The sequence below is a fragment of the Bacillus rossius genome, chromosome 1 (genome assembly GCF_032445375.1).
Source record: "Bacillus rossius redtenbacheri isolate Brsri chromosome 1, Brsri_v3, whole genome shotgun sequence".
NCBI classification, from domain to species: Eukaryota; Metazoa; Arthropoda; class Insecta; order Phasmatodea; family Bacillidae; genus Bacillus; species Bacillus rossius.
Genome location: NC_086330.1, coordinates 36,696,167 through 36,722,472, shown reverse-complemented (window position 1 = coordinate 36,722,472; position 26,306 = coordinate 36,696,167). Strand labels below are relative to the sequence as shown.

At 34.9% G+C, this 26,306-nt stretch overlaps 1 protein-coding gene across 3 annotated transcripts in view; it reads left to right on the top strand.

Moving 5' to 3' along the window:
* Positions 1–19,291, top strand: part of LOC134534559 (uncharacterized) — a 56,112-nt gene extending 36,821 nt beyond the window's left edge. For 2 of the 3 annotated variants that reach the window (XM_063373051.1, XM_063373044.1), the window contains exons 8-11: positions 2,073–2,231; positions 10,570–10,745; positions 15,673–15,763; positions 19,033–19,291. In XM_063373051.1, the coding sequence (XP_063229121.1) occupies positions 2,073–2,231; positions 10,570–10,745; positions 15,673–15,763; positions 19,033–19,106 (500 nt within the window). In that variant the 3' untranslated portion in view covers positions 19,107–19,291. Of the gene's footprint in view, positions 1–2,072; positions 2,232–10,569; positions 10,746–12,223; positions 12,478–15,672; positions 15,764–19,032 lie in introns of all 3 variants that reach the window. The other variant, XR_010075505.1, reaches the window with a different exon arrangement.
* The last annotated feature ends 7,015 nt before the right edge of the window (positions 19,292–26,306 follow it).

The following is a 26,306-nucleotide window of genomic DNA, read 5'->3' as shown; positions in this document are numbered from 1 at the left end:
AATTACTCTATTTTCCCATTATAACCACCACAAAGCCAGACTGCAACTTCGTCCTGTGATCTTGGGCAAGGTCTTGTTTAATACCTACACAAATTGCTCACAATCTAACAGCAGGACCAAAAATATCATGCAACTTGTATGCTATAAATTGTATTTTTAAATTTTGCTACCCTGAAATAACAGTGTGATGATTATGCAATCAAACACTATAAAACAAACATAACCAACACTTTAAGAAATATAAATATGTGGTATTTCTTGATTCATTTACGGTAAAACTATATATTCTTAACACAAATATCAAATAGAGAAGTTACTTCTATAAATCCAAGTGTTATTTCACCTATGAGTTTACTTTTATATGTTGCCTTTTAAAGATAAGCCAAATGTCTCTCATAACCTTAACACTCCTTCTCATGATAAATGGACTCACCTGAAATTCTGGCATCCGAATGAAAATAATTACTTTTTCTCACATACCTTTCAGGTTAACATTTGCCATAGAGAGGACTTGGATTGGGTATGTTAACATTATCAGATGTCAAAAGTACCGTATTTACTCGTGTATAGCGCGCCCTCGTGTATAGCGCGCACCACGATTTTTGCAACAAATTCCAAAGAAAAAAAAATTGAAATTTTTTTTCCCCATAAATAAATTTTACTAACATTTTGTGGTACCTGATTATTTAAATTGATGTGTGGTGATGCGTCAGGAAAATACTTAAACTCTGCTGTGTAGACGGAAGATAATGAAGCGCTGTATCGTCACAACTGGCACGTGGTCGGGAGGGAGGGAGGCGTGCCGCGCTACGTTGCTAAGCTGGCGCCGAGAACTAGATGACTCACCAGTCGCTGCTGGGACGAGGAATGGAGGAAGCGGAGAAAGCGGCCGGGGAGGGGGGGGGGAACTGGTGACAATATTCTCTCTGTCTCTCTTTTTTACTAGCTTCTGAGCTGGCTTTCTGTAAAGGGGGGAGGTCTAAAAATAAACAAGAGACAATGATGTGCGAGCTTGCGCGCGCACACGTATGTGTGTGTGTGTGTTTGTGTGTGTGTGTGCTGTGAGCGCGCGTGTGTGTGTGCTGTGAGCGCGCGTGTGTGTGTGCTGTGAGCGTGTGTGTGTGCGAGAGACCAGGTTGTGAGTCTGTGTGTGTGTGTGTGTGTGTGTGTGTGTGTGTGTGTGTGTGAATGAAACAGAGGCCTTGTTGCTTGTGCGTATGTGTGTGGTTTGGCCAGAAACGTCACCGGTCACCCGGCAGTTAACGACTTCCACTCCTCCCCGCCTCCCCCCCCCCCTCAAATTTTATTTTTCCGTGTATAGCGCGCATCCTTATTTTTTTCCTTTACTTGAGGGGAAAAAAGGGCGCGCTATACACGAGTATATACTGTATTTGTCTATCTCTCTTTCAACAGAACTTAGTTGGATATTTTGCTTTTAACCAAAGTACTAAAAAATGCCACATATAAGGGGCTTGAGCTGGTTTTGGATTTAAAAATAATTATTATAATGCAAAAAGCATCTTCATAAGAGAGAAACATAGCTCTCTTGTTATGTTTTTCTTCCACCAGCTTACTGTAGCCTATTCAATCCTCTGAACCAATGATATTTTGGATTTTCTGGCACAAAATGTTGAAAAATCAGAAATGTAGTGTGTCCTGGGCATAGATGTTGCATATGTGTGCAGTAATGTATCATTTTAGTAAGTATTTTTTAAAATATTTTGTTCTCGTGTTGTAGATTTTAGTTAAAATGTATTTAAGAAAATGAAATTATTCTTTTGTTTTGGTCACAGCTTTTTATGAAATTTGTTTCATCATTGAGTCTTTTTCACTCATTCTTTATGGTGGTCTATGAAAAATAAATTTGAAGTTCTGATTAAACTATATATATTTTGAATATTAAGTTTTTTTAATTTTATAGTAGTTTTCATCTGCAATATATATATATATATATATATATATATATATATATATATATATATATATATATATATATATATATATATATATATATATATATATATATATATATGAAAAGTATTTCCAGAGGTGCAGTTCGCATGTTTTTACAGATGCTGCTGCTCCCAATAACAAATTGAAACAGAAAAAAACTCATAAGAAAATAAATGGCCAAAATAAAGAAGATTATTTATCATTATCGAGAACCATTTCAGAGGCAGGTAATCCGATGGAGAAAATTACCATGAAACTTGACAAAACAACTGATGTTGGTAAGATTGTGTTTTGTGGCTAAATTTTATTCTAGATTTAGTATCTTACATTGAATGTTATACATTTTGTAATGGTTTTGTTTTCTCCAGTTTCATTTAGTGGCCACAGTGGTTGAGTGGCCAGCTCACTTGCCTCTCATTAAGGAAATCAAGGTTCGTGGTCAGCACGGACTAACCCAGATATCTCCAGTAGGAAATTTGATGGATGTTGACATAACCAGTTGATTTTTGTGGGTTACTATCGTTCCACCCCACAGTGTGCATTCTGTTGTTGCTTTTCTTATAATTTTCACACCTCATCCATTTACACTTCTATTGAATCTATTGTCTCATAGGTCTTGTTAGTATCTCCTTGTATGAGTTATGCCAGAACACTAAAAAGCCATAATGTTACTTGTAAAACTTTTGGATTTACCTTTTTAAAAATAACCTGTTCATAACCATGAATAATAAAACACAAACATTTCTCGTTTACATATAATGATAATTACCAGTTCCTACTTTTTTTATAGATACAGTGTAAACTCTATGTAACGACACTTAACTCACTGAGCATTTTTTGGTGTTATAGAGAGTGGTCGCTAAATGGAGAAAAATAAAAGATATCATTTTACTATTCTATAATAATTTGTATTGACTAATATAGTACACATTTTACATGTCTATAAAACCATGATACCATCGCTTGATCCAGATCTTCGTATTGAGGTTTCTTTAATTTCTTAGCAAATTTGTCATCCTCTGCTTGCAGAATTTTTTCTTTGTTTTTCCATATTGTAGACACGGTAGAGCGGCTAAATCCAAAGCGTCTTCCAACATCACTGATCTTTTCTCCCGCTTCCATTGAGCATATTAATAAAACTTTTTGGTCAATACACAAAGATTTTCGTTTACTCAAAAGTCTGTAAGCAACTGCGATAATGATAACATGTAAAAACTTGATAAAAGTCTAGTGACCGAGGTAAACATGTGCAAGTTCATCATACAAAAACAAAAGACAAAATTTCTTAGAATCTCCAGTACGTCAGTCGAAGTAAACACATGCTAGATAATACAACAAAACAGCAAACAAAAGAATATACACAGCTTTAGTTCGTATCAACTTCAGCAACTTAGAAAGTACTGCTTAATGATTTATAATTCTGTATTCTTGTCGTTAAATAGAGAGTGTGACGCTATATAGAGTTTATTATTGTATAGGAAAAAAGGTAAACCAATCAAAGTCAGTTAAATCGAGTGACGTTATAAAGAGTTTACACTGTATATTCTAAATTAAATTTTATTTAATGGTATTTTTCATGCATCACATGTAATGTCTTTAGTGCTTTTGCACTCAAATTTATCTCTAAATCATTGATATTAATTTTAGGAAATACTTTTGATTTATGTTTGGTAAAAGAAAAAAAAAGGAAGTGATAAACTAAACATAGTAGTAGCTATAAAATAAATAAATTTTGACTGGTAAACAAGCTACTGTATAAGCTACTGTATAAGTTAAGCAACCAGTCTTTTCATGTCTGGATTCTTTTTCTAAACTAACAAAAATTTCTGTATGACTCTTTGTAATCAATAATTCTGCTCTAAGACAATTGCTTTTCATAATAGATAAGAAGTTTCGTCCACTCTCCCCGCAACGGTGTAACTGTTGAGGTAAGAACAGCCTGTAAATTTCTAATCTACTGCCTTAAGGGCATACAAGGCTAGGAAGAAATGGGAGATAATTGAATGTCCCGGCACTAGTGAACCTTTGTGATAGCAACTGGCCCGATCTAAGCAAATAGTTAAATGCTATTCCCTAAGAGCTGTGCTGTATTGTATTGTGCCACAGTGGTTCCTTGTCTCACAGACACACACATACATTCTTTCTCTCTTTTCTTGTAATTAAGAGCTTACTCTGCAGCACGCATATCTGCCAGTTCCAGCGGGGGATACTCTTACAATGATAGATACAGATACGAGAGTGTGGCCTAGCTCTTTAGTAGTGCTTCCATGATGTTTGTGCCTAAGGCGGGCCTCAGAGCTGGCTAGTGGCCTCTTTCTTTTCACATCTTACTAGGGACGGCATTCAGTAGCATGTTCATAACAAATTAAATTGTTTGTCACTTTTTACGTTCTTTGCAACAAATCTTTTCTTTCAAACATAACTCTGCAGTTGTAGTATTTACACATTAGTGTACTGACATTGGATGCATAAACACAGCCACTTTTATGCTCATCAGCTTGTTCCCTTGCACTTACCATATTTTTGGCATTTTTTATGTGGAGCAATTAATATTTAAGACTGGAAATATTGATAATGGTGATTTATGCTGCCTATGTTTAACCCGCAAGCAGACAGTTATTAAAAATTAGTTTTGTCGCTGCAGATAAAAGATGTTTGGAAAGCAAATGTATAAACATTAGTGAAGAGTGCAGGGATAGAAGGGGGTGGCGTGTGAAGGCATTTGAGAAGGGGGAGGAGGCTGCCTTCACAGAGTTACTGAGAAGGATCCTGCGATAGATCCAGTAGCACTCTCTCTTCCCCTTCGTTTTTCAAGAAATTCCAAAGTGTTATCTCTGTCATATGTCACCTAAGGCAACATTTCAAAGGGAATAAAAAAACCAGCGGTCAAAACAGGCATACGTAAAGCAGTATAGACACAGAGTGTGTAGTTTTTCAACTAAGTTTGTCCAGCCCTCTGCCGACATTTCAAAATCTGCAAAAAAAAAAAAAATCCAAGTAGAAAATGTTACATTCGTTTATTTGTGTAGAAATTCGCAAAAAGACTGGAAAAATTGTTAAGTCTCATTTTAACTTTAAAACATCACAATTCACTTTTTTTTTTAATTAATTGCGATCACATTTTTTTTAGGTTCCTACTGATTAACATTATATAAAATGTTGAAAACTACACAAGGCTGAAAGTGATAACGTGAAACATTGACTCGCAGGGCTTCCGTTTCAGTTGTGAACCCCGTCGAGACTCTCATGAGGTGCGTGGTGCACATGCCCTCATGTTCTTTTAAGTACCGCTCAGGAGCAATTCTTCTGGTGCGCCCGTGCTTGCATGTCTGGATGTGGTTGAGATCACAGCCACGGTAGACCCTGGTGTGGCATGAGACATTCTTTCCAGCAACCGTCTAACCATTCAAAATAGTCTTCAATAAAATCATTTGAAAAGAAAATTGTTCAAGTAAGTTGTAGTCAAACTGCAGCTTGACCAAATCTATTTTAATGCTAAGTTGATAATGGGAGAACCCTTTCAGAAATCACGGCATAAATTTAGTGAGTTAGTTCAGTGTCAAACATTATTAATAAAATTTGCTCCTCTTATTGTTTATTTATTAGGTCTTTTGGACTACTAAATTGAAGGAGATAAAAAAGGTCTTAAAAATATACACGTATTTATATAATAAAGATGGTTTTGCAACTAAAAAACTTATTTTTTTGTAATAACCTAAATTACTAAAAATGGCTACCTTTACACTCCATATTTGTTATATTTAGCACCCAAACATGTACACATTAAAAAAAAAACATTTGTTTGCTTTTCATTTATTCCATTTTTATATGTAAGTATGTATTTTTAAAAGCAAACAATGGATTTTAATATGTGGCAGCATTAAACCTACTTTTACAAACACAGCTGATTCTCTCAGCATTTACATGATTTGCCCTGACTTTACGGGCGAAGACTTTTAATAACAATTATCTGGGCAGTCTTGCTGTGTTATGAAACATGACAGAATACTAACACACATTGCGAGCAATGGGTGAAGGAAATGATGTTTCTCGTTTTCTGCATGCCTCCGGTATCCAATATCTTCCATTGAGCACAGGGGTGGAGTCTGGACATCGTCTGCTTCAAACATGAGGTCTGCTGCACGTAGATCATTAGTGTTCCATAAATCGCAGCACTTGCCAGGGCCGTATTTAGGACAAAAACACGAATATGTATTGTTTATCACCAGTGCTTTCATCTAGTCACCTGTTTCACAGATGCCAACTTTATCAGCAGTTTTTCAATCTAGAAACATTGAAGAATTCTTTGTGTTAGTAAAATTTTATCTTAACTGTGATTGATAGGTAAAAATACTTACCTGAAAAACCCGGTCTTGAAAAACAGAAAGCTGCCATTAGCAAGCACTCATGTCAATAAAAAATATAAATTGCAAGTAATTTGTACTTAAAAAAATGCTACGATGTGGCATAGTTCATTTATACCTTTTAGGTAATTTTTATAAAAATAAGAATTAAAGGTTTTCTCTTTAAAATCTTTGTTTATGTCCTATAACATCATCTGAGAGATTATTAACAGAAATCAGTGGAAACAAGATTTAGTTCATACACATCATGTAAACCTAAAAATTTTTTGGTATTGGGTTATTGATTTGAAAACAAAAGAGTAATAAAAAATAATAAACACCAAACAACAGGACAAAACTGCAAAGTTTCTAAAGAAGTGGTTGAAAGCCTTGATATGACAACCTGTAGTCTTGTATTTCAATGTACTTGGCTATAAATTTTTTTTGTGTACATTCTAAATATAATAACTAACTTTGAAGTAGTCTCTGTTTACTTTGTTTTTTAACTTCGTGTTACATGTGTGTGTAATGTTTTGGTTGTCATTAGAGTGAAATTGGCTTACCTTCTGCCTGAGCCCATCATGCTGAAATTTCTGTAGCTAACTTTTTTTTGTATTCCGTAGCAAAGTACTGTTGCTATTAAGAGTTAGTATTGTACATAGTTATTAAATCTGCCATGGTTGTACAGCTCTTGTATATAATTTGCTTGGTTTTTGAAATACTTGTTAGTTACATTATTTGAATTTATTTCCCATTTTGAAAGGTTGGTTAGTGTTTATATAATACTAGGGTCAATTTATATGGTGAATTTTGTTTAAACCGAAATAAAACAGCAAAGCATGTCAATAGAACATATACCGTAACACTGAAATGCAAGTAAATCCATCATTTAGCACTGAAATATAACTAAAAACATGAAATAATTCAGCAATTTGACAAAATTTCACTCAATTTACTAAAGTTTTAATCTTTTATCATGGTAAGTTCATTGAATGTAAATTATTTAGCATGAATTTTGCACCAGAATGTTTGACCTAAATGGATTGGCAAAAATTATAATATATTGTTTGATCTCACAGTTCTTACATTAATCACATGTTTTTACATAAATGACTGCACATGTTCAAACACACAAAAATTTGCTGATTTATTTTTAAGTTTTAGTACCTACCTACATGGGCGTAGATCCCGGGGGGGCCAGGGGGGCCCGGGCCCCCCCTGGAATTAATGGGCCCCTCCTTGGGGGGGCTCACTTCGTGATTTTAAAGCTAATGATGTACACAACATATATATATATATATATATATATATATATATATATATATATATATATATATATATATATATATATATATATATATATATATATATATATATATATATATATCAGATTATTATTTACAACGACGACAGACACTTTGGCATTCTTTACATTCCTACCTTCGAGTTCCGTAGTTATTTTCCCTTACCCCTTCTGCGAAAGCCATGGTATGGAGTTTTCCAGTGAGAACTTTGAAACCCTTAATTCCTAGAAACCGTTCATTTTAAAGGACGAAGCTAGGGTAGGGTTCCGTTAGCATTTCCTCCCCATTGTTACCCACACTACCTTGTCCTCTGAAACGACAGTATTATAGGTTTCAGGTAGTCTCTGTTTTTAAAGTGGTTTTGCTCTCGTGTGCGCCAGTCTTCTGCTTTCTTGGCAAACATCAACATGGATAAGTTCGTGACGCGGAAGAAACGGAAAACAAAATCTGATTCTCACCGGGTAAGCTTGATTGTTTTATAAGTAATGACTATTATTTAGGTAATATATTTTATTTAAGTGATTATGTAACGTTATTTTTTCCAGTAAATAAACAACTTAATATTTTAACAGTAATTATAGCAGAATTTAGTTTATTTACGAACTGAAACTTATATACCATTTTCTGGAATTTTTTTTAGCTCGTCTCCATTCTGTAAGGCTAGCTGCTCTGTACGTTACATGTGAATATACAGGGAATAATTTTTTTCCTCGTCAATATGGAATTTAAAATCACTCCCCTTTTATTATCAAACGATAATTTTCACAATTCATGTCCGATAATCACTTTAAAACATTTGTTTTTTGATAACTGCAACACTGCACGAGGAAACAGAAGTAAGAGTGAGAAAGAAGTATTTAAACGTTACACATCCGTATTTAAGTTAATAAGGAAGCAAACGCGTCTCTTTAATAACTAATCAAGAGGCATATTTTAACTAAATAATTCACTGCCAAAATACTGATTATACTAAATATAAGCCGAGAAATGTATGTGGTTCAATTAGCTGTAGGATAAATTTCATAGTTCTATCTCCGAGATTTTTCATTTGTGTCATTAAGTTTTTTTCTCTTTTACCTGGTTTATGCCTTTACCAAATAAAATAGTCTTTAAGGGTTTTAATATGATTCGATCGTTCATTTGATGTTGATCCGTTTATTAGCTTTGGCACTTCGGGTTTTTAGGGCGCATCAAAAACTGTGAACAAAGAATTTCACGAACAGCATTTGAATCGCAGTAATTATGTGATGTGGCATAAAAAAACCCGCCAAAGTGTGAGTCGAACTCGCGCACGAAGGGTTCCGTACCATTATCTATAAAAATTGCAAAAAAAAAAAATCATGTCTGTTTTATGGGAGCCCCACTTTAACATTTATTTTATTCTGTTTTAGTATTTCTTGTAATAGTGGCAACAGAAATACATCATTTGTGAAATTTTATTCTGTTTTCACGTTTGTTGTATGGGAGCCCTGTTAAATATTTGTTTTATTTTAATTTAATCAGTTATTTTTAAAGTGAATATATAATTAAATATTCTGTGAATATCACCTTTTGCCGTTTTCAATATCGAGCAAAAACAAACAAAAAAATCACGTTGGTTGTATGGGAGCACCCTTAAATATTTATTTTACTATGCTTTTAGTATTTGTTGTGTCTAACTATCACGGTTCATGAGATACAGCCTGGTGACAGACGGACAGACGGACAGACAGACAGACGGACAGACAGACAGACGGACGGACAGCGGAGTCTTAGTAATAGGGTCCCGTTTTACCCTTTGGGTACGGAAGCCTTAAAATGTAACCCCACTCTTTACATCTGAAACTTCGTCAGGTTGAGATGATTTTAATAAGATCTGTTACCCTAATATTAAATTTTTACTGATTTTCTTAGCAACTTAATCGGTCTCTACGGTGAAGCTGACATTTTATACTCTCAAGAGGATCGAAAATAATTTAAAGAATAATATGGCAAATAAATGACTCATCACTGAAGTATATACATTATTCTGTGCCGTTTATGTATTATTACGAAAATGAAAAAAAAAAGATTTTTTCTCACATAAACTTGACATTTTTGTTTCAAATGATTAATAACAATAATATGTACGCATTTAGGACGTGTGATGAAATCATCACACAAATGAAATGAGCAAAACATAGGTATATCGAAAATGTGTATTTGGTAAAGTTCTAAATGACCACTATGCGCTCTGAGGCGTCTGAAGATATGGTTAAGAAGTACCATGACTCAAACCCGTCTCAACTCAGTGACTGTGTCATGTTCACAAAAGTCGTTTGGATGAACTTAGTTTACATGAATTAGCTAAAGATTTTGCTTCAAGATCTGAAATTAGAATAAACACTTTTAGAAAATGGTAATGTATGGGTAGGGTGTTATCTATTTGCACTATATTCACGTATATTATTTTTATAAATTTTTTTTAATGGATATTTTATGTATTTAGGTTAGCAAATTATTCAAACATGTTTGAGAGATCACTTTTTATAGTCATTAATTAATAATTACTAAAACATATGTTGCTCTGCTTTATTGTTTATATCACTTACGTAAAAATAAAGTGTGTAACATACGAGCTTATCATCCAGAGAAGACTTGTTTCGGTTGACCTCTAGCGCAAAATTCTTAAACCACAGAATTCACGGGCCCCCCCTGGAAATCCTACAGATTTGCGCCCATGCCTACCTAGTTCTGTTTTATAAATTCTTATTACTAATATTATTTTACTGTATAAGTGCATCAGGTGTCAATCAAAATTATAATATTATGGTGAAATAAGTATTAAGAAATATTTTAGTCTCATATTTGTTGAAAAATACACTTTTTTAATGAACTAAGTCAATATATAAAATTTAAAAAATAACTTCTAAATTGCTGGTTTAAAAAAATTGTCTAAAAAATAAAATAATATAATCTGGTTTGTATAAATTAGACTGTTGTTGTTGCAGTGTGTGCAACCCATTTCTCGAAGAATGCATTTGAGCCTTTTGTTCTCAACTCTGGACAAAGGATCGATGGCTTTATGTTCCATCCAGGCCTCAGCCTGAACAATCTGGCTAACGGATTTCTAAATATCGCAGCTGGAGCCAGTCATGATGAAGAAGTCAATGATGATGTGGAGTTGGTAAGTTATAGCTGAGCTTCTATTTGTACATTTCCCCAACTTTGAATGTACATAATTGGCCCTGATAATACTTTGCCTTGAATTCCCCTGTTTTTTAAAATATTTTATTTTTAAAAATATTGATATTTATAAATTCAAAATAGTATATGTAGTTCAATTAACTACATTTTAATTTTCTGGCAGTTGGGCAACAATTTTTTCAGAGAGCTTCCTTAGAACATATACTGTGACTCTGGTTGCCAGTGCACACTGAACTCTAATTGTTTTTTAATTTGAAAGAACATATTTTTTATGTATTTATTTTTAAGGTATTTGTCTTTTAATAACTTCATAATGTAATTTTAGTATGTATGTTTTAGTTATATTTTTTAGATTTAGTTAATGTATACTTTATTTAAAGCCAGAGGATTTTAGTTCTTTCAAATTTGTTAAATTGTGTTGAGTTTGAAACTGGTAATTGTATTTTTTAAAATATTAATTTTATAATGATTTAAAAAAAAGTTAGTACCTAAATTTTAAATTGGTTTCTAGCTGCTACGTAAACTTAGGTATGTAAAGAGCCTTTTTCCAATTTACTTTATATTTACGTAGCAGTGGTACTGTTTAATGCCGCGAGAAGCGCAGTGAAGCATGTAGATGACATCCAAATGCATCAGCCATTAGACTGTGTGGTGATGGCATTCAAATCTATGGCACACATTTTGGTGTGTGTTGCACAGGCAAGGCACACAGTTGAACGGCATTGAATACATCAGACTTAGTGAGTTATGTTCACCATATCATAGCCTCCACTGAAGGTTTAAAGGCCCCAGCGGTTTGTTCGTCCTTTTTGTACTTCATTAGTTCCTTAAGGAAATAACTGTCACTTAAGCAAAACATTTTTGGCCAACTTATATTACAGCAAAATAGCTGTTTTTATGTTATGTGATTAAAATACTTATTTTTTAAACAAGTATGATGTCTTTGATTATTGACTTTTCAGTTATTGTGCAGAACTGTATGTGCCACTGGCTTAAAGTGACTTTTGTAATGCTCCTTAAACTTGTAAAATCTTCATGTAGTGTTTGTCAAATAAGTTAAGAAAAGATTTTATGTCACTCTTCTTGGCTACATTTACAATCAAACCATTGGCATCAAACTACCTTTAAACAGGCAAGTTTTAAGTGTGTTTTTCTACTATCTAAGAGTTGTTAATATGACAATGAAAAAAAGTGCAGCATTGTAACTTAAGAAGTTTATATTTGTTGGCAAAAAAGCATGAATTCCTGTTAGAACTGACCACTGCAATGATAAATTAGTCAAACACTATGATGAATTGAAAAATTTACAGAAAAATTTGTCTAGAACTGCAGGCAAAGAAAAAGAAGAAAAAAGAGATCTTTTTTGTGTAAACTATGGACAATCTCTTTGATGTAGCTCATACAGATGCTTTAGGACAGATGGAAAATGAAGGGGATAAGAATGTCTTAATATTTCAGTGCTGTGGTGGGTGTAGACAAAAAACTAAAACACAACAAAGAAAGAGGATTAAAGCACATTACAATGTAAGCTGCCAGGAAAAAATAACTTATGAAGAAATAGAATGACAGTTTGGTGTATCAAAAACTGATGATTTAACATCAAGCAGCCTAAGCAGTGATGGTGTTGACGACTGTGAATATTCTTCTCTCATCGATAAGCAAAAAAATATCAGCAACTACCACAGCAGCAGCAATAGTTCCAGAAAATCAAGGTACATTGCACTTTTTTACTCCTGTCTCTCTGAAGTTTTTACTAGGTGTCAAATCACTGATAGAAATGGGGTTTGCATATCCATGGCTGCTACAGAAGCTTTTGGGCGTGCTACTGAGTACCTGGCAATAAATCAGTCTTCTTTTCAATTCCTTTTAAAAAAAAATTTAGAGAAGTGAGACAAACAGAAATTCAGCACAAATTTAAGCTAAACGACTGCCAAGAATTAGTGTTGCACTGGAATGGAAATTTTCTCCCAGCACCACTCGCAGGTGTTTAAAAGATTGCAATAATTGTAACGTTTCAAGGCAAGGCTATTTATTGTTGGAGTTCCTGAAATCCCAACATATTCAGAATAAGAGCAAGCCACTGCTGTTTACCAAACAGTGAAGAAGTGAGTTATAAGCATTCAAATTCAGGCATTTTGCTGTGATGCGACAGCAAGCAACACATGTAAAATAAATGGTAACTGTACAAATCTAGAAAAATAATTCAATCTTAATCTGTTGTACCTCCCTTGCCATCATCATCATGATAAAAAACATGTGTGATCGTACAATTAAGCAAGAAAAATACATAATGTTTATAAAGAATTCTTCTCCCTATTATTAGATAACTGAAATGGATCTTGAAACAGATAAATTTCGAGTACATACATTGCTTTTGCCATCCACCTAACAGTGTATACAAAATGATTTTCCGTTCTTCGGACATCAGGCTCTTCATTGCTATCAGTTTTGTCCAGGTTTCTCTAAATATTTTAGAAACCAGTGTGTCTGTACCAGAATTTGCACTCACCAGTAAGTAGAAACAACCCCTCAAAACTAATATGATGATGGCAAGGGAGGTACAACAGATTAAGATTGAATTATTTTTCTAGATTTGTACAGTTACCATTTATTTTACATGTGTTGCCATCATCATATTAGTTTTGAGGGGTTGTTTCTACTTACTGGTGAGTGCAAATTCTGGTACAGACACACTGGTTTCTAAAATATTTAGAGAAACCTGGACAAAACTTTATAAGTCAAATTCAATCAACAACATGGTAGCATAGCATAACTCCTGCCCATGCTAGTAATAACACTTTAACTAAGATATGTTATGTTGCTGATGTTTTCTTAAGGTTTCATAGTTAATTTGTAATTATATTTCTTCTATTATGCATATGCAATTAGTTATATTGTTTGTGCTTAAATATTAACTAATCATAATTAATTTTGGTTAGGTTTTACATAAAGTTGAATGTATATTTATTATTTTTTTCTCTATTTGCTTAGTCAGTTAAGATTAACATGTGTATTAATTACATTTTTTACATTTTTAATGCATCTTCTGGTTTACCATGCTGTAATATTCTAGAAGCATAAAAAAAAATGACATGACGGAGACACCCTGTCACCAGCCTCTATTTTCGCGCCTCAAGTTAGTGCATTGTTGGTAAAACCCAGCATGTAGGCACATGACTGTACAGCAATGGACCAGCAGGTTCACAGGCCGCTGTCTTGCCAGCCAGTCGGGGCAAACCATGCAGTAGTGTGGTGTGGTTTTCCAGACTTACAGAGAGAGAGAGAGTGTGTGTGTGTGTGTGTGTGTGTGTGTGTGTGTGTGTGTGTGTGTGTGTGTGCGCGCGCGCGCGCGGGGGCGGGCGGGCGGGCGGGCGGGCGGGCGGGCGGGCGTGCGGGCGTGCGTGCGTGCGTGCGCGCGCGCGCGCGTGCGTGTGCGCGCGTGCGTGCGTGCGTGCGAGAGAGTGTAGGATTGAGAGAGAAAGAGAAAATGAAAATCACTCTTACACTTACAAATAAATTTTTAAAATACAATGAAATGTAATAATTTAAATGTTTAATTATTTTACTTGTGACAAATTTGTTTCAAATGACAGGCGACAGTGCAAATATTAAGTTCAAACTGATTTTAATGAACACCACGTTTAGTTTATAAGGAAAATAAAATGTTTCTATATCCAAAATGTGGGGCTTTCATTACAGCAATTCAGACATCGCTAATCTCTAGCAGTAATAACTAATATATGACATCATATACGATGGTTGTTGGAACATTGGGTATAGAGCGAAAATCTCAAGAACTTAAGCGGAAACGAAACACGATAGTATTCATCTACTTAACTAGTTGACAGGGTATAGAAGACGGTGCTCCCCAGACTCCTGAGATGTTGCAGCTAACATGCCTACGTTTATGAGTGATGCTAGGAGGGAAAGTTCCATCTACTTGGCGAACTGGACTCTGACTTTGTTGACTGCAGTCTCTAGATAGCTGAAAATTCGCAGATCAATGAGGAATTCACCAAGATCAGCTGACCTGCAGGGCAGAGACGGGAAGATGATTTCACCTCCGGAAGTTCAATTGTGACATTCGGAGACCTATTCTCGCTAGCTGTGGTTTCAAGTACACATATAAAACACTTGAATAATTTTTCTGGGTGCCAAAAAGTATGTAGTACTATAGAATATTACTTTTGAGGTTAAGTAGTTTGGCTTCTGGGTTGAAGCCATGTCCTTGGTGAATAATTCACCGATGTTTCGGTCGACATTGCAGTCACCACCATCATCAGGGAGTGAGTTATAAGCATTCAAATTCAGGCATTTTGCTGTGATACAACAGCGAGCAACACAGGTAAAATAAATGGAAACTTTACAAATCTAGAAGAATAATTCAATCTTAATCTGTTGTACCTACCTTGCCATCATCATATTAGTTTTGAGGGGTTGTTTCTACTTACTGGTGAGTGCAAATTACTGCAATCACAGTCACAAACTCTTCTTGCATGTGGGATTCTGGAGTCGTCTTGACCGCTGATAAGATTCAAAAAGCCTCATAATTGCTAAATTATTTGTTTAAGAGGAAATGCAAAGAGGACCAGAAGAGTATAAGATGTGTAAAAAAAAAAAAACAATGGAAAATATGTTGTCTATGCAGAAATATTTTGATAAAAAATACTTAACGGAAAAGTAATTAAATTTAAGAGAATTAATTTAAAACCGTCTATAATTCCCTTAGACCTATGCTAATGAATGGGGGATCATTATAAGATGCATGAAATAAAGATAATAATTTACACGTGAAGCAATAAACTGAAAAATTACAATACAGATTACTAACTAAAATACTCTAGCATGCCTAATACTACTTACACTAGTGCTTCAACTGTTGTGTACCATAATTTTTTTTTTTTCAGCTGCTGGTTGTCATCAAAGGCAGAGTGGATATTACAGTTAACGACCACCTGGTTCATGCGAGACCAGGCAGCTCTGTTAGCGTTCCAAGGGGTAAGCAATATTATCCACTGTTGTACAGTATTGATAACATAAAATATCATGATCATGTGTGCTGTTTGCATGTTTTAAAAATTGAATTGCAGCTATTTGTGCTTGATCTGTTTTAAATATATCAATGATTAGGGACAAGATTATATGGTGAATTGCAATAAAACCGAAGTAACACTGCAAATCATGTTGTACCAACCCAGACCTCATAAGCCAGTGTGACGTTGCAGACCCCTGCAGACCCCTGCCGTCCCCAAAATTTCAGGGTATTTTTATGCCATTATATTTTCCAGTAAGACAGTATATCCATCAGCTGCTGATTATATGGTCCAAGGTGATACTTTTTTTTTATCATTCTTAATATTTTTTATAAGTAATTTTTATATTTAGTTAGTTTATTCAGAAAAGCATTTTAAGCATTTTTTTACAGGGTCTCAATTTGATTTCTAGGTTATTATTTGTGTAAATGCATTTTTTCAATATTTTATTTCTTTTTAAATATATTTTTCATGCATATATTTTATATGGGTATTTATTTGCAAGTTTGACCACATAAAGACGTGAACAATTTTTGCTCGGCACCAAGCATATTTTAAGTTCCATAGAATATTACTTTTTGAAGTTATGTCTGTTTACTCTGAAAATGGTCTTGCAAATAATAAAAGAAGTTACAAATAAAGTTTCTTTTTTTATTGCTCTCTTTCTCAAACAATTTACATCATAGTAGCATTTACCCTCTATAAAAAACCAAAAACTCACAGACAAACAAAACTTCTAAAAAAAAAAATCATTCATCACTTGGGCACTATATTTTACTCACAGTTCAATAACGCAAATCCCTTGATCGCTTGCGATGTACGGTACAAAGGGCCTACAGACCTTTGTCTGCTCGGCGTGGCCACAGATTCACAAAAACGGCTCTAACTGGGTCTACACTGCCGCCTGTGGTCAAAAACTTCTAATTAAAAGTATCCTAAACAATTTTTCTCAGCACGGCCCGGACCAAAGACATGAAATTCTTTTCAACTCTACATTATATGTTAAATTTGCCTGTCCACCCCTTAACACAGCTACTCTTGCAGATGCACATGCGACGATTGTCGACAAGACTACGAAGCTACGTACCACCTGAGGGAAGTGACAGGTGCGTGACCTCTCCAACCAATTACAGCACAGCACTCACAAAAACATAGCAGTATACAAATTTGTGAACCGTTGCAACGAAGCTTTTCCTGCAAAATTACAACAAGAAATATCACCAAGACTTTTCTGATTGGCCGTGATAAAGTTACTGTTTCTAATGGGAAAGGACATCTGCCACTTTTTCCCATTATATAAGAATACTTGCAGAAACTGCCAGAAAGCCTGGGCAGCTGAAAAAGGTCCGGAAACTCTGTGCCGGCTTGTCACGTACCTGTCCATAATTTTTCCTTATACCAGCACAATACACACTGTCCCAGAATTGCAATAAAAACTTGCAAATAAATACCAATATAAAATGTATGCATGAAAAATATATTTAAAATGATTAATACACTGGGAAAAATATGCATTTACACAAATAATAACCTAGCAAACAAATTGAGACCCAGTAAAAATACTTATAATGCTTTTCTGACTAAACTAACTAAAAATGTTAAAATTACTTATGAAAATATTAAGAATGGTAAAAGAAGTATGAAAAACTAAGTCACTATGACCTTGGGCCATATGATCAGTAGCTGATGGATATACTGTTTTACTGGAAAATATAATGGCATAAAAATACCCTAATAATTTGAGGAGGCCAGGGGTCTGCAACGCTACAATGTCAATACACATACACCGAAATACTAGTTAATACACCATTTACAAGTGAAATGTAACTAAAAACATGAAATCAATCAGCAGTTTGACTAAACCTGACTGAAATTATAAAAATTTTTTTTTTATTATGATAAATTGATTTAATGTTTGCATTAATTTTTCTACCAAAATGTGTGAATGGTTTGGTAAAAAAAATTATGAGTAGGCTGTATTTTGGACTATAGCCGTCATGGGTTTGATTCATGAATTTCCATTGTGTTGATTGGAAATATTGTGTATAAAATACCTAAAATAATTTAACAAAATTGATGTTGCTTTATTTTTTGACGTGAATTCGATGAACGTCTTACTTGGTGGTCGGGTGGCCACGTCAGAGAAATTGCGATTGCATAAATATGTACTTTGAAGAGCTATATAATTCAGAAATTATAAATGGTGTGCAGATAAATAAATTTACATTATATAAATTATTATGGCATCTAACAATAAATATACACTTCATATTATACATATAATTAATAATAATTTTCGTTCGCCAGACACTTGGTGCCTTCTTTGATGCCTCGTGAGGTATACAGCTTAGGCTCATGCAAGCGCAAATTTTGCGCCTCGTTCGGGGGCTCGTTTTGCTCCTTTGGCTTATTTCTCTTAGCTACTTTTGCCTCATTCGATACCTACAACACTACTCTGTATTTTTAATTGCTTCTGCTCCGGCTATTTTGCTTGTTTTTTGTTTCTTTTCTCCGACATAACCTGTTTTTGCTTAGGCATTTTATGATTAATGGCTTCAAAACCAAAGTTAGTAACTTAATAGTTATTCTACTCAGCTAGCATCACTCAGTGCTCACTCATGAGCAACTTAAAGTTTAAATCACGCAAATATGTTTATTACTTTCGGAGTTAACAGCTCTCACTGACTTCAATTCGATGCACCCCACCAATTCTCATAACGTCATCACTGCAAATGTTAACCGGGTGGTATCAAATATTCAGCTGAAGTGACACCCGACCTGCAATTAAAGACTTTCATGTTCCTGTCAGAAATTCATGTCAAATTTAAATATCATGTACATTCTTTGATCGTGCATCTCTTATCACGTTATTAGTAACACATTTTTACATTAATCATGGCACATTTTTATTTTTATTTTTTCTGAGTAATTCTGTTCTAACATCTAACCATGTTTATTAGTTTATTACTATTTATTTCATTGTTTAAATACACATGTTAGTCAAAATGAGACTATTTTGGTGAAATATGTGTTAAGAAATATTTTAGCTTCAAATTTTTTGAATAATACACAAATTTTATAATTACAGTGTATAAAATTAAAAACAATGTCACTGACATCTCCTGTTTTAATAATGAAATTGTCCTAACAATAAAATCTTGTCCCTGTCTATGATATGACAAAAAATTGAAAGTTGAAGTGTGATGTGAGTGTAATTCTTTGCATTATTTTCAGGTATTCCGTACAAAATCGAAAATACCAGCCCTTCGGACTCTTTGCTGTCATATGTGACAATTTTTTTTTCATGAATTTGCTTTCTCAGATGTAACTCAATTTTTCTTTTAAATCTATTGTAGATATAAAAAAAATTTGTATTTTTTTTACAGAATGTTTAATTAGGTGTATTTATATAACAACATTTTATTAACTTTAACCTGTAAGTGATAGGCCTGTGCAAATATTTGAAGTTTTAAATAAGAATACAAATAATAAACCATGTTTTTTTTTATTCCACCTCAAATACAAACACTTTAAATTTAACGAATATTTGTTTGCTGACGAATACTTTACACAGTACACCTGTACATCTTGTGAGTTTGTCATTTACCAATGTTCACTGGCTAGATTAAGTCATTTGTGCACTCTAAATACTTTTTTTTTTTAAATTTTTAATGGGACTTCATATTAAACATGAACAATAAGCGATGTTTTAAACATGCAACAAGTAAAGTTTTTTTCCCCGCTACTGTCTTGCTAAACAGTAACAGAAAAAATCATGTAAACATTTGAGATGCGGCATATTTGTCATTTCAAACTTGAAAACAAATTATTATTTGTAATCTTTTCGTCACACATACCAGAAGTGTGAAAAAATTTTTAAAAAGTCAACAACGACGAACCATAACACCACAAAAGACGGACACTACATTGAGATGGGCATTAAAAGAAGTAATTGTCATAGTTTCAACAGTGTATAAATCTATAGTCACAAATGATCTAACACCATGTGATATATAAGCAGCTTGCTTACTGTATGTATTTATGACAAAACAGACATTGTGATTTAAAAGTATATAAAAAAACATAAATAATGGTTTAAGATGCAAAATTAAATTAGAAAAAATTGTGTTTGTAATATTATTAATGAACAAAAATACAATTTACCTGGCTGCCATTAACAAAGAAAACTTGTGTATGACTAGGGTTTAAATATGTAAGTATGAGCTCATTCAATCACTAATCTGTGAATACAAAAATAAACAAAAAAATTCACATTTTTCGTAAAATAAATTTGCAGTGGATTTCACAGTATTTTGCGGTTTGCAAAAATTTTCTGGATCAATATGTAGAGTAGCAGGTTGTGGAAAATAAGGCGAATAGGAACTGAATTGAAAGGTTGGTTAGGTTAAATTAGGTTAGCCGCATAATTAAAAACAATTTTGTCACTATTTAAATGTTTTAACAAGCATTTTCCATATGATAATTGTAGCTAACTTAACTTAACCAAACTTTCACTTTAGTAATATTTTTCTAATTTTTTGAAGTTATTACTTGATGTGAAAAAAAATTTTTAGTGGGTTTATAATTCTTATTATTGCCATTTGAATTCAGTATTTGTATTTGCGAATAATTTGATATTCATATTCGTATTTGATTCAAACAAAAAAAAAACCTTCGCACAGGTCTAGTAAGTGATAATCTGTATGTATTTGCAAACTATATTTGAATCTTTGTCTGTTGGGACTCTAAAGAAAGTGGTTGTTTAAAATAAATGAGCTCAAAAGTCTCGCAAGCTGCCTTACCTTTGTCAGCGTGAGTGAACTACTACTCTTCTTGTAAAAACCAAGCATTGTAGTATAAAGAGAGCTTACAGATTGTATACTTTCATGTCTTAATCTTATTACAGCAACAATTATTATCTTTGCGAATCATGTGGAGCAGTGCCGTAGATTGTCCAAAATAGCAAATTTTTTTTATCCACCAATGTAAAGAAAATGTGATACATATTGTTGTCTGGGGAAATTAAGCATAATTATTTAGATGTATTGCTGGTCATGTACTTGGGCACCACCAAGTTGATGGGTACGTAGGCCCGGTTTGAGACTTTGTCTCTGGGCTGTGATGTGGTCCGTGTGGGGGCTAGGCACGAGTTACTTTGTGATCTTATTAATTCTACCCTATCATCCTGCTCTGAGCGGCGAGCACACTATTACAAAAACAAACAGTGGTCGTCAGTGAGCTAACTAGGCATCCCACATGCCTCAATCCCTATACAGGCGCAAACGTGGTCGGTAGACAAAGAACTCACAGTTTCTGCTATGATGGTTTTTTATTCACGTAAATTTCCACATGAGAGAACAATAAGCAAACACAACTTCTAACAATGATACTATAAAAATGCCAACTGCAATTCAACCAGCTTAGGTGCAAACTAGGACACACGTGACCTGGTCTAGAAGTTAGTCTCGTTTATACGTTTAAAATGTCCATTACAGCGCTTAAATTATCAGACAAAGCAGTCTACCACCCAGAATAGGCCTCAGAAATTAAGAAAAAGTTTAAATATTAATTAATAAGGACAGATGCTAATGTATTAGAAATACAAATGGTGACGTTCTCGAGTTGCTTCCTACTCCAGGCGGCAGTCCAGAGAGACAGTGAGTCATGGTGACAGGAAGCTTTTGAATTACCATGGCAGACCTGCCAACTCTCACGATTTCAAGGTCCATCTCACGCCCTCACGCCAAAATAGTTTCTCCTCACGATTTTTCGGGGCTCCAAGATTTTGTTTGTAAAAGTTACAAAACAAGTTTTACGAAAGCTTACAGTAACGAGTTTCCATCAATACTCGAGTCACGTAAAGGAAGCAATTTTGGGTTTTGTAGCGTGTGCCGTGCTGATTTTTCTATCTCGCATAGTGGAAGAGGAGACATTGTGAAACTAGTCACTACATAAAAACACAACTAACACGTGAAGTGTATTGCTTCCAATAAAAAAATTCATTTTGCTGTGAACAGTGATAATAGTGTTAAACGAGCAGAATGTTATTTTACATCTTTTTTAGTTGCGGCCCTGAATGATCACTACATGATAGCGCTAAATTATGTTCAACTAAATTAAATCTGCAACCTATAATTTGTTGAAATAAATTTTGAAGCAGAGACCATGTAACACATGTACCTACAGGTATGTCACTTAAATTTAAAGATTCTCATTTGTTGTTTTTTATATCTAACCTGTATTTATGGGCCTGAAAGTTTTTATAGAGGACCTCATGATTTTTTAAATTTGAATGTTGGCAGGTCTGCCATGGGGTCATGAACACTTACGTTAGGAATCAGTGTAACATAGCATATTTAGTATAAGCATGTCAAACTAGTCGAATATGTTATAATAAACAACTAAAAACTTGATCTTGCGTAACTTGCAGAAGAGACCAAATCTGAGAGTTTCGCCACCAACCCACTGCGGTAAAACGTACAGTATGTTTATCGTATATGCGAAGTGTTCTTTATATTTGTTCGCATATGTATGCACAAAATTAATATTTATTTTAATTCTGCTGGGTTGCATATGCTTACTTTCGGGTTTGGAACTGAAATGTATCGAAAATAGTAATATTTATTCTCTTACACGCTTTGAGGGTCGAGCGGTCAGAGAAGTCTGAGGAGAATTGACATAGAAAACCAAGCGGAAATCTTACTGCTCTCCGAGGCAGGCAGTTGGCTGGCTTCCTCCATCCCCCTTTTCATCCTCGTTGAAGAACATGACACCCCGCTGGGCAATAAGGAATTCCAAGAAAAGCGCCTTATTTCCTCCTGCTCCTCCACCCCCCCCCCCCCTCCCCATCCCCCCTCACGCTACCATAGCTCATCCGTACAGCTAGTGCTCTCTATTGAGGATTTTGGAACTACGTGTGTTGTGTTCTTTCTCTGCACGCCCGGAAGAAACTCAGGATCTTAGCCTTAAAGAAAGTGAGTTCAGCAAAACTATTTTGTTAAGAGTCTCACCATATTTACATGTTTCTAAAACACATAATTTTTGTAATATTTAAAAGTTTGAAAAAGATGTATGCCTTACAGTAGAAGGTTTCGTACATCTGCAAGCAAACTGGTGTCAACAAAAAAACTTAGTGGAATAGAATTGTTCATTCATAATGGCAGATATTCCTTGAAAAGTTTGGGAGAGTACGTGCTAAGTAAACCTTTTGAATTGGTCCACAGTCCCACAGGAGGAGGTAGAGGTGTCCAACTTATGGGCATCCATTTGCTCCTGAGTTGGTGCATCAGTAACTCAAGAAGCTAATGCTACAATTATAAAGTAAATAAATCAAAAGTATTTACTGCAGGTACATTCTGTATTTTTCAGCATATAAAATGAGATCAGCTTTTCATTATTGAGAAATTGGAAAATAAATTTGCGCCTTTGTACAAGACTAGGGGCCTTTTGGTCATGGGCATGAAAGTATCACAACTGGAGTATCCACACACAATTTAAAATATTTGGATGACATCTCAAGGAAATGATGTAAGTACGAGGGTTATCTGGAAAGTTTCCAAACGTCAACATGAAGATGGCAGTACTCGTCAACAAAAATTGGGGAATGGGTTTGCTCATGCTTTGAAATGTACTCTCTGAAATTTCAGTAATTTTGATCAAGTATATGTGTTTTGACAATTGTTTGCGTGAGTCATTGCACATGTTTTGTAAAAATGTAAAATTGAGTATCGAGTTGTCATTAAGTATTTGTTTTTGAAAGGCAATAAGCCTATGTATATTAAAGAGGAGTTGGGTTATGTTTACTAGGACTCTGCACCATCATTTACCACAGATATTTTTTGGGCAGCTGAATTCAAACATGGCCGTATCATCTTGGGTGACAGATGAACCTTTGTGACACCAAAAACTGCGAAGGGGGAATCAGCTAGCTCCAAAAAAGGCGAAGAATTTTTCTTTGGCCGGGAAAGTGATGGTGTCTGTTTTTTAGGATAATCATGGAATTGTAATCAATTATCTTGAAAAAAGGAAAGAAAAAAAACACGATAGGAGCATACTACGCACTATTACTTGAAACACTGAAGGCAGAAAATGCAGAAAAAGGTCACAGTTGCACAAACACCTTGCAGTTTGCCATGGTGAAAATCCTACGAATTGCGGTTTGAACTGCTTGACCATCCTCCTTACTCACCAGACCTAAACTCAATTGATTTTTTTGTTCCCTAAGCTAAATGTTGTGCTTGGAGGACAGAGATTTTTGTTGAATGAGGTCATCACCTTCGTAAACAACTATTTTGCAGACACTCAGGCAAATGATTGTCAAAAATAACTGCGCTTCCAAAATGGCTGAAATTTCAGGGAGTATATTCCAATGCATGCACTAAACACATTCCCCAATTTTTGTTGAAGAGTGCTGCTATCTTTATGTTGAGGCTGGAAACGTTTCAGACAACCCTTGTATGTAAAAAAAACTGAGATTATTTTTTTCCCGAAGAGTCCCAAGAAGAAAGATGAGGTGTGAGGTATGGTGCCTGGAGTTGGAGTTAGTGGACCAGCAGTATTGTAAATAAGTGGAGGGGATCATTTTTAACTAGGGATGAGCCAATCAAATCCTCAAATACTATTGAATACCATTAATACTTAGTGTTCAAAAGATACAATATTCAAGGAAAAAAGTTTGAAGAAAAACTTAAGAGGAAATAAAGTAAATTAAAAAAAAAATTAATCACTGGGTTGAATTTTTTTAACACAAAAATTGTTTTTAATATCTTGTGTATTATTTTATTTGTGACCCTTGAGTCCTGAATTTAGTTTCAAGGGATATATTTGAGGTATGCTTTGGGATTCAAATTCAAAATTTAGATTTGAAAAAATTGGGATTTGACCCATCACTAGTTTAAATTATCTTGCTTAAATTCTGCTACATGGCAGATACAGTTGCACCACATCAAAACTGTTTTGAGTTTATTAAGTATGGATACAAACAGAAAATTACATGCTCATGCTAGTCAATTCATTCTGAATAGTGCTTTCTCACCGTCCTTGCAACAGCAATGTAAGTACTGCCAGTGTGTAGACTTAATGTAGTACAGTTACTTAATATGACCTTCCATACAAAACAAGTTACAGCTGTAAGCTCTTAAAACTTGCATTAAATTCTCGTCCTATACCCCAAAAATACGGTGTACATAAGTTTTCAAAGTAGTAGTGTACACTTTTTTTCTGCGCTAAGAAAATTATATAGACACAACTTTAATTAGGTATTTTATAAGCATAACCTGCATAACATATCTATTAATGTTTAGCAAGCTAACCAACTGCTACCATTAGTTTGTAAACAAAATGCAAAAATTGTAAAAAGAAAAAAAAATAGTGTCATTTATGTAGTTACATGAATAAATTGCAATTATTTCTTATGACATAGCAGATAAAATAATCCAACAAAACGTGTCTCTTGGAGGGAGGACAGACAGATGTTGTTTGTTAGCCAGTCATACTGTGTAAGAAGTAAATTCTGAGATCTCCATCATTCATCACCTCTACTGTACAGCGGATGTCTGTATGTGATAATATGTACATAATTCACCATCTTAGAAGTCTGTCAACATTCTCACCAGTCTGTTCACTTATAGTCTTCGGAGCGCATCACACTGGTAAAAATTGTTATACGTATGACGATTAGGTGAGGCTTCAGTGATTCATCCCCACTCTCGCTGTCTCATCGTTTAATGAGCACCGCCACTATCTTCGAGGTCTCATCAGCCCCAACTCTTTACAGGTGGTGCAGCGTAATACAATAAAGTTCTTCAGGTTATCCAATTGGACGTCAGCCGGGGCTTCGCCTCGTAAGCCTGGTCCGACTCCACTGTCCAGTTCCCCTCCTTCCGGGCATTTGTACCGCCGACGTATGTAGACGTGCGTGTAATCAAATTGCGCGCCACGGATTACCGCAAGAGGGTGCTTAGCGGCGGTGCGACGTCACCCAGAAACCAATAACAACAATTATTACTTAAATGTTAATTTATAAAGTAGCGGATGTTTAAGGTTCTGAGCCCGGATGAGGGATTGTATAAATTATAAGAGTTTTTTGTCTCTTCCTTAAAACTAACCCTTGGCGCGGGATCACAGAATAGAATAACGGTTTTGTTCCGGCGGGAAGCTGCCTGCGCGCAGAGCGCTGCTCGCCCCAATTCCTCTTCATCGGCCGAGGCCAGATGTGCACGGAGTCATGAGAGACGTGTGGCCACGTGTCACCAACCCCGTGGTATCTGTGTGTTAAGCGGTGTGGCGTGTCCGACGCCTAGAGCGGGCCAGGTCTTAAGTAAATAAGCTTGATTAATTAGAGGACTAATTAATATCTCGCCTCACACGGGCCACGTAACGCCCTGACCGGGAGTCTCAGCCGGGTCCACGTGGTGGCGCCCACTACAAACAGCCTCGGGTAAGCAGCTCTGTCCTCAAATTGTAAAACATTTAAGGAATAAGTTTGGAATAATTGGCTCATGTTTTCA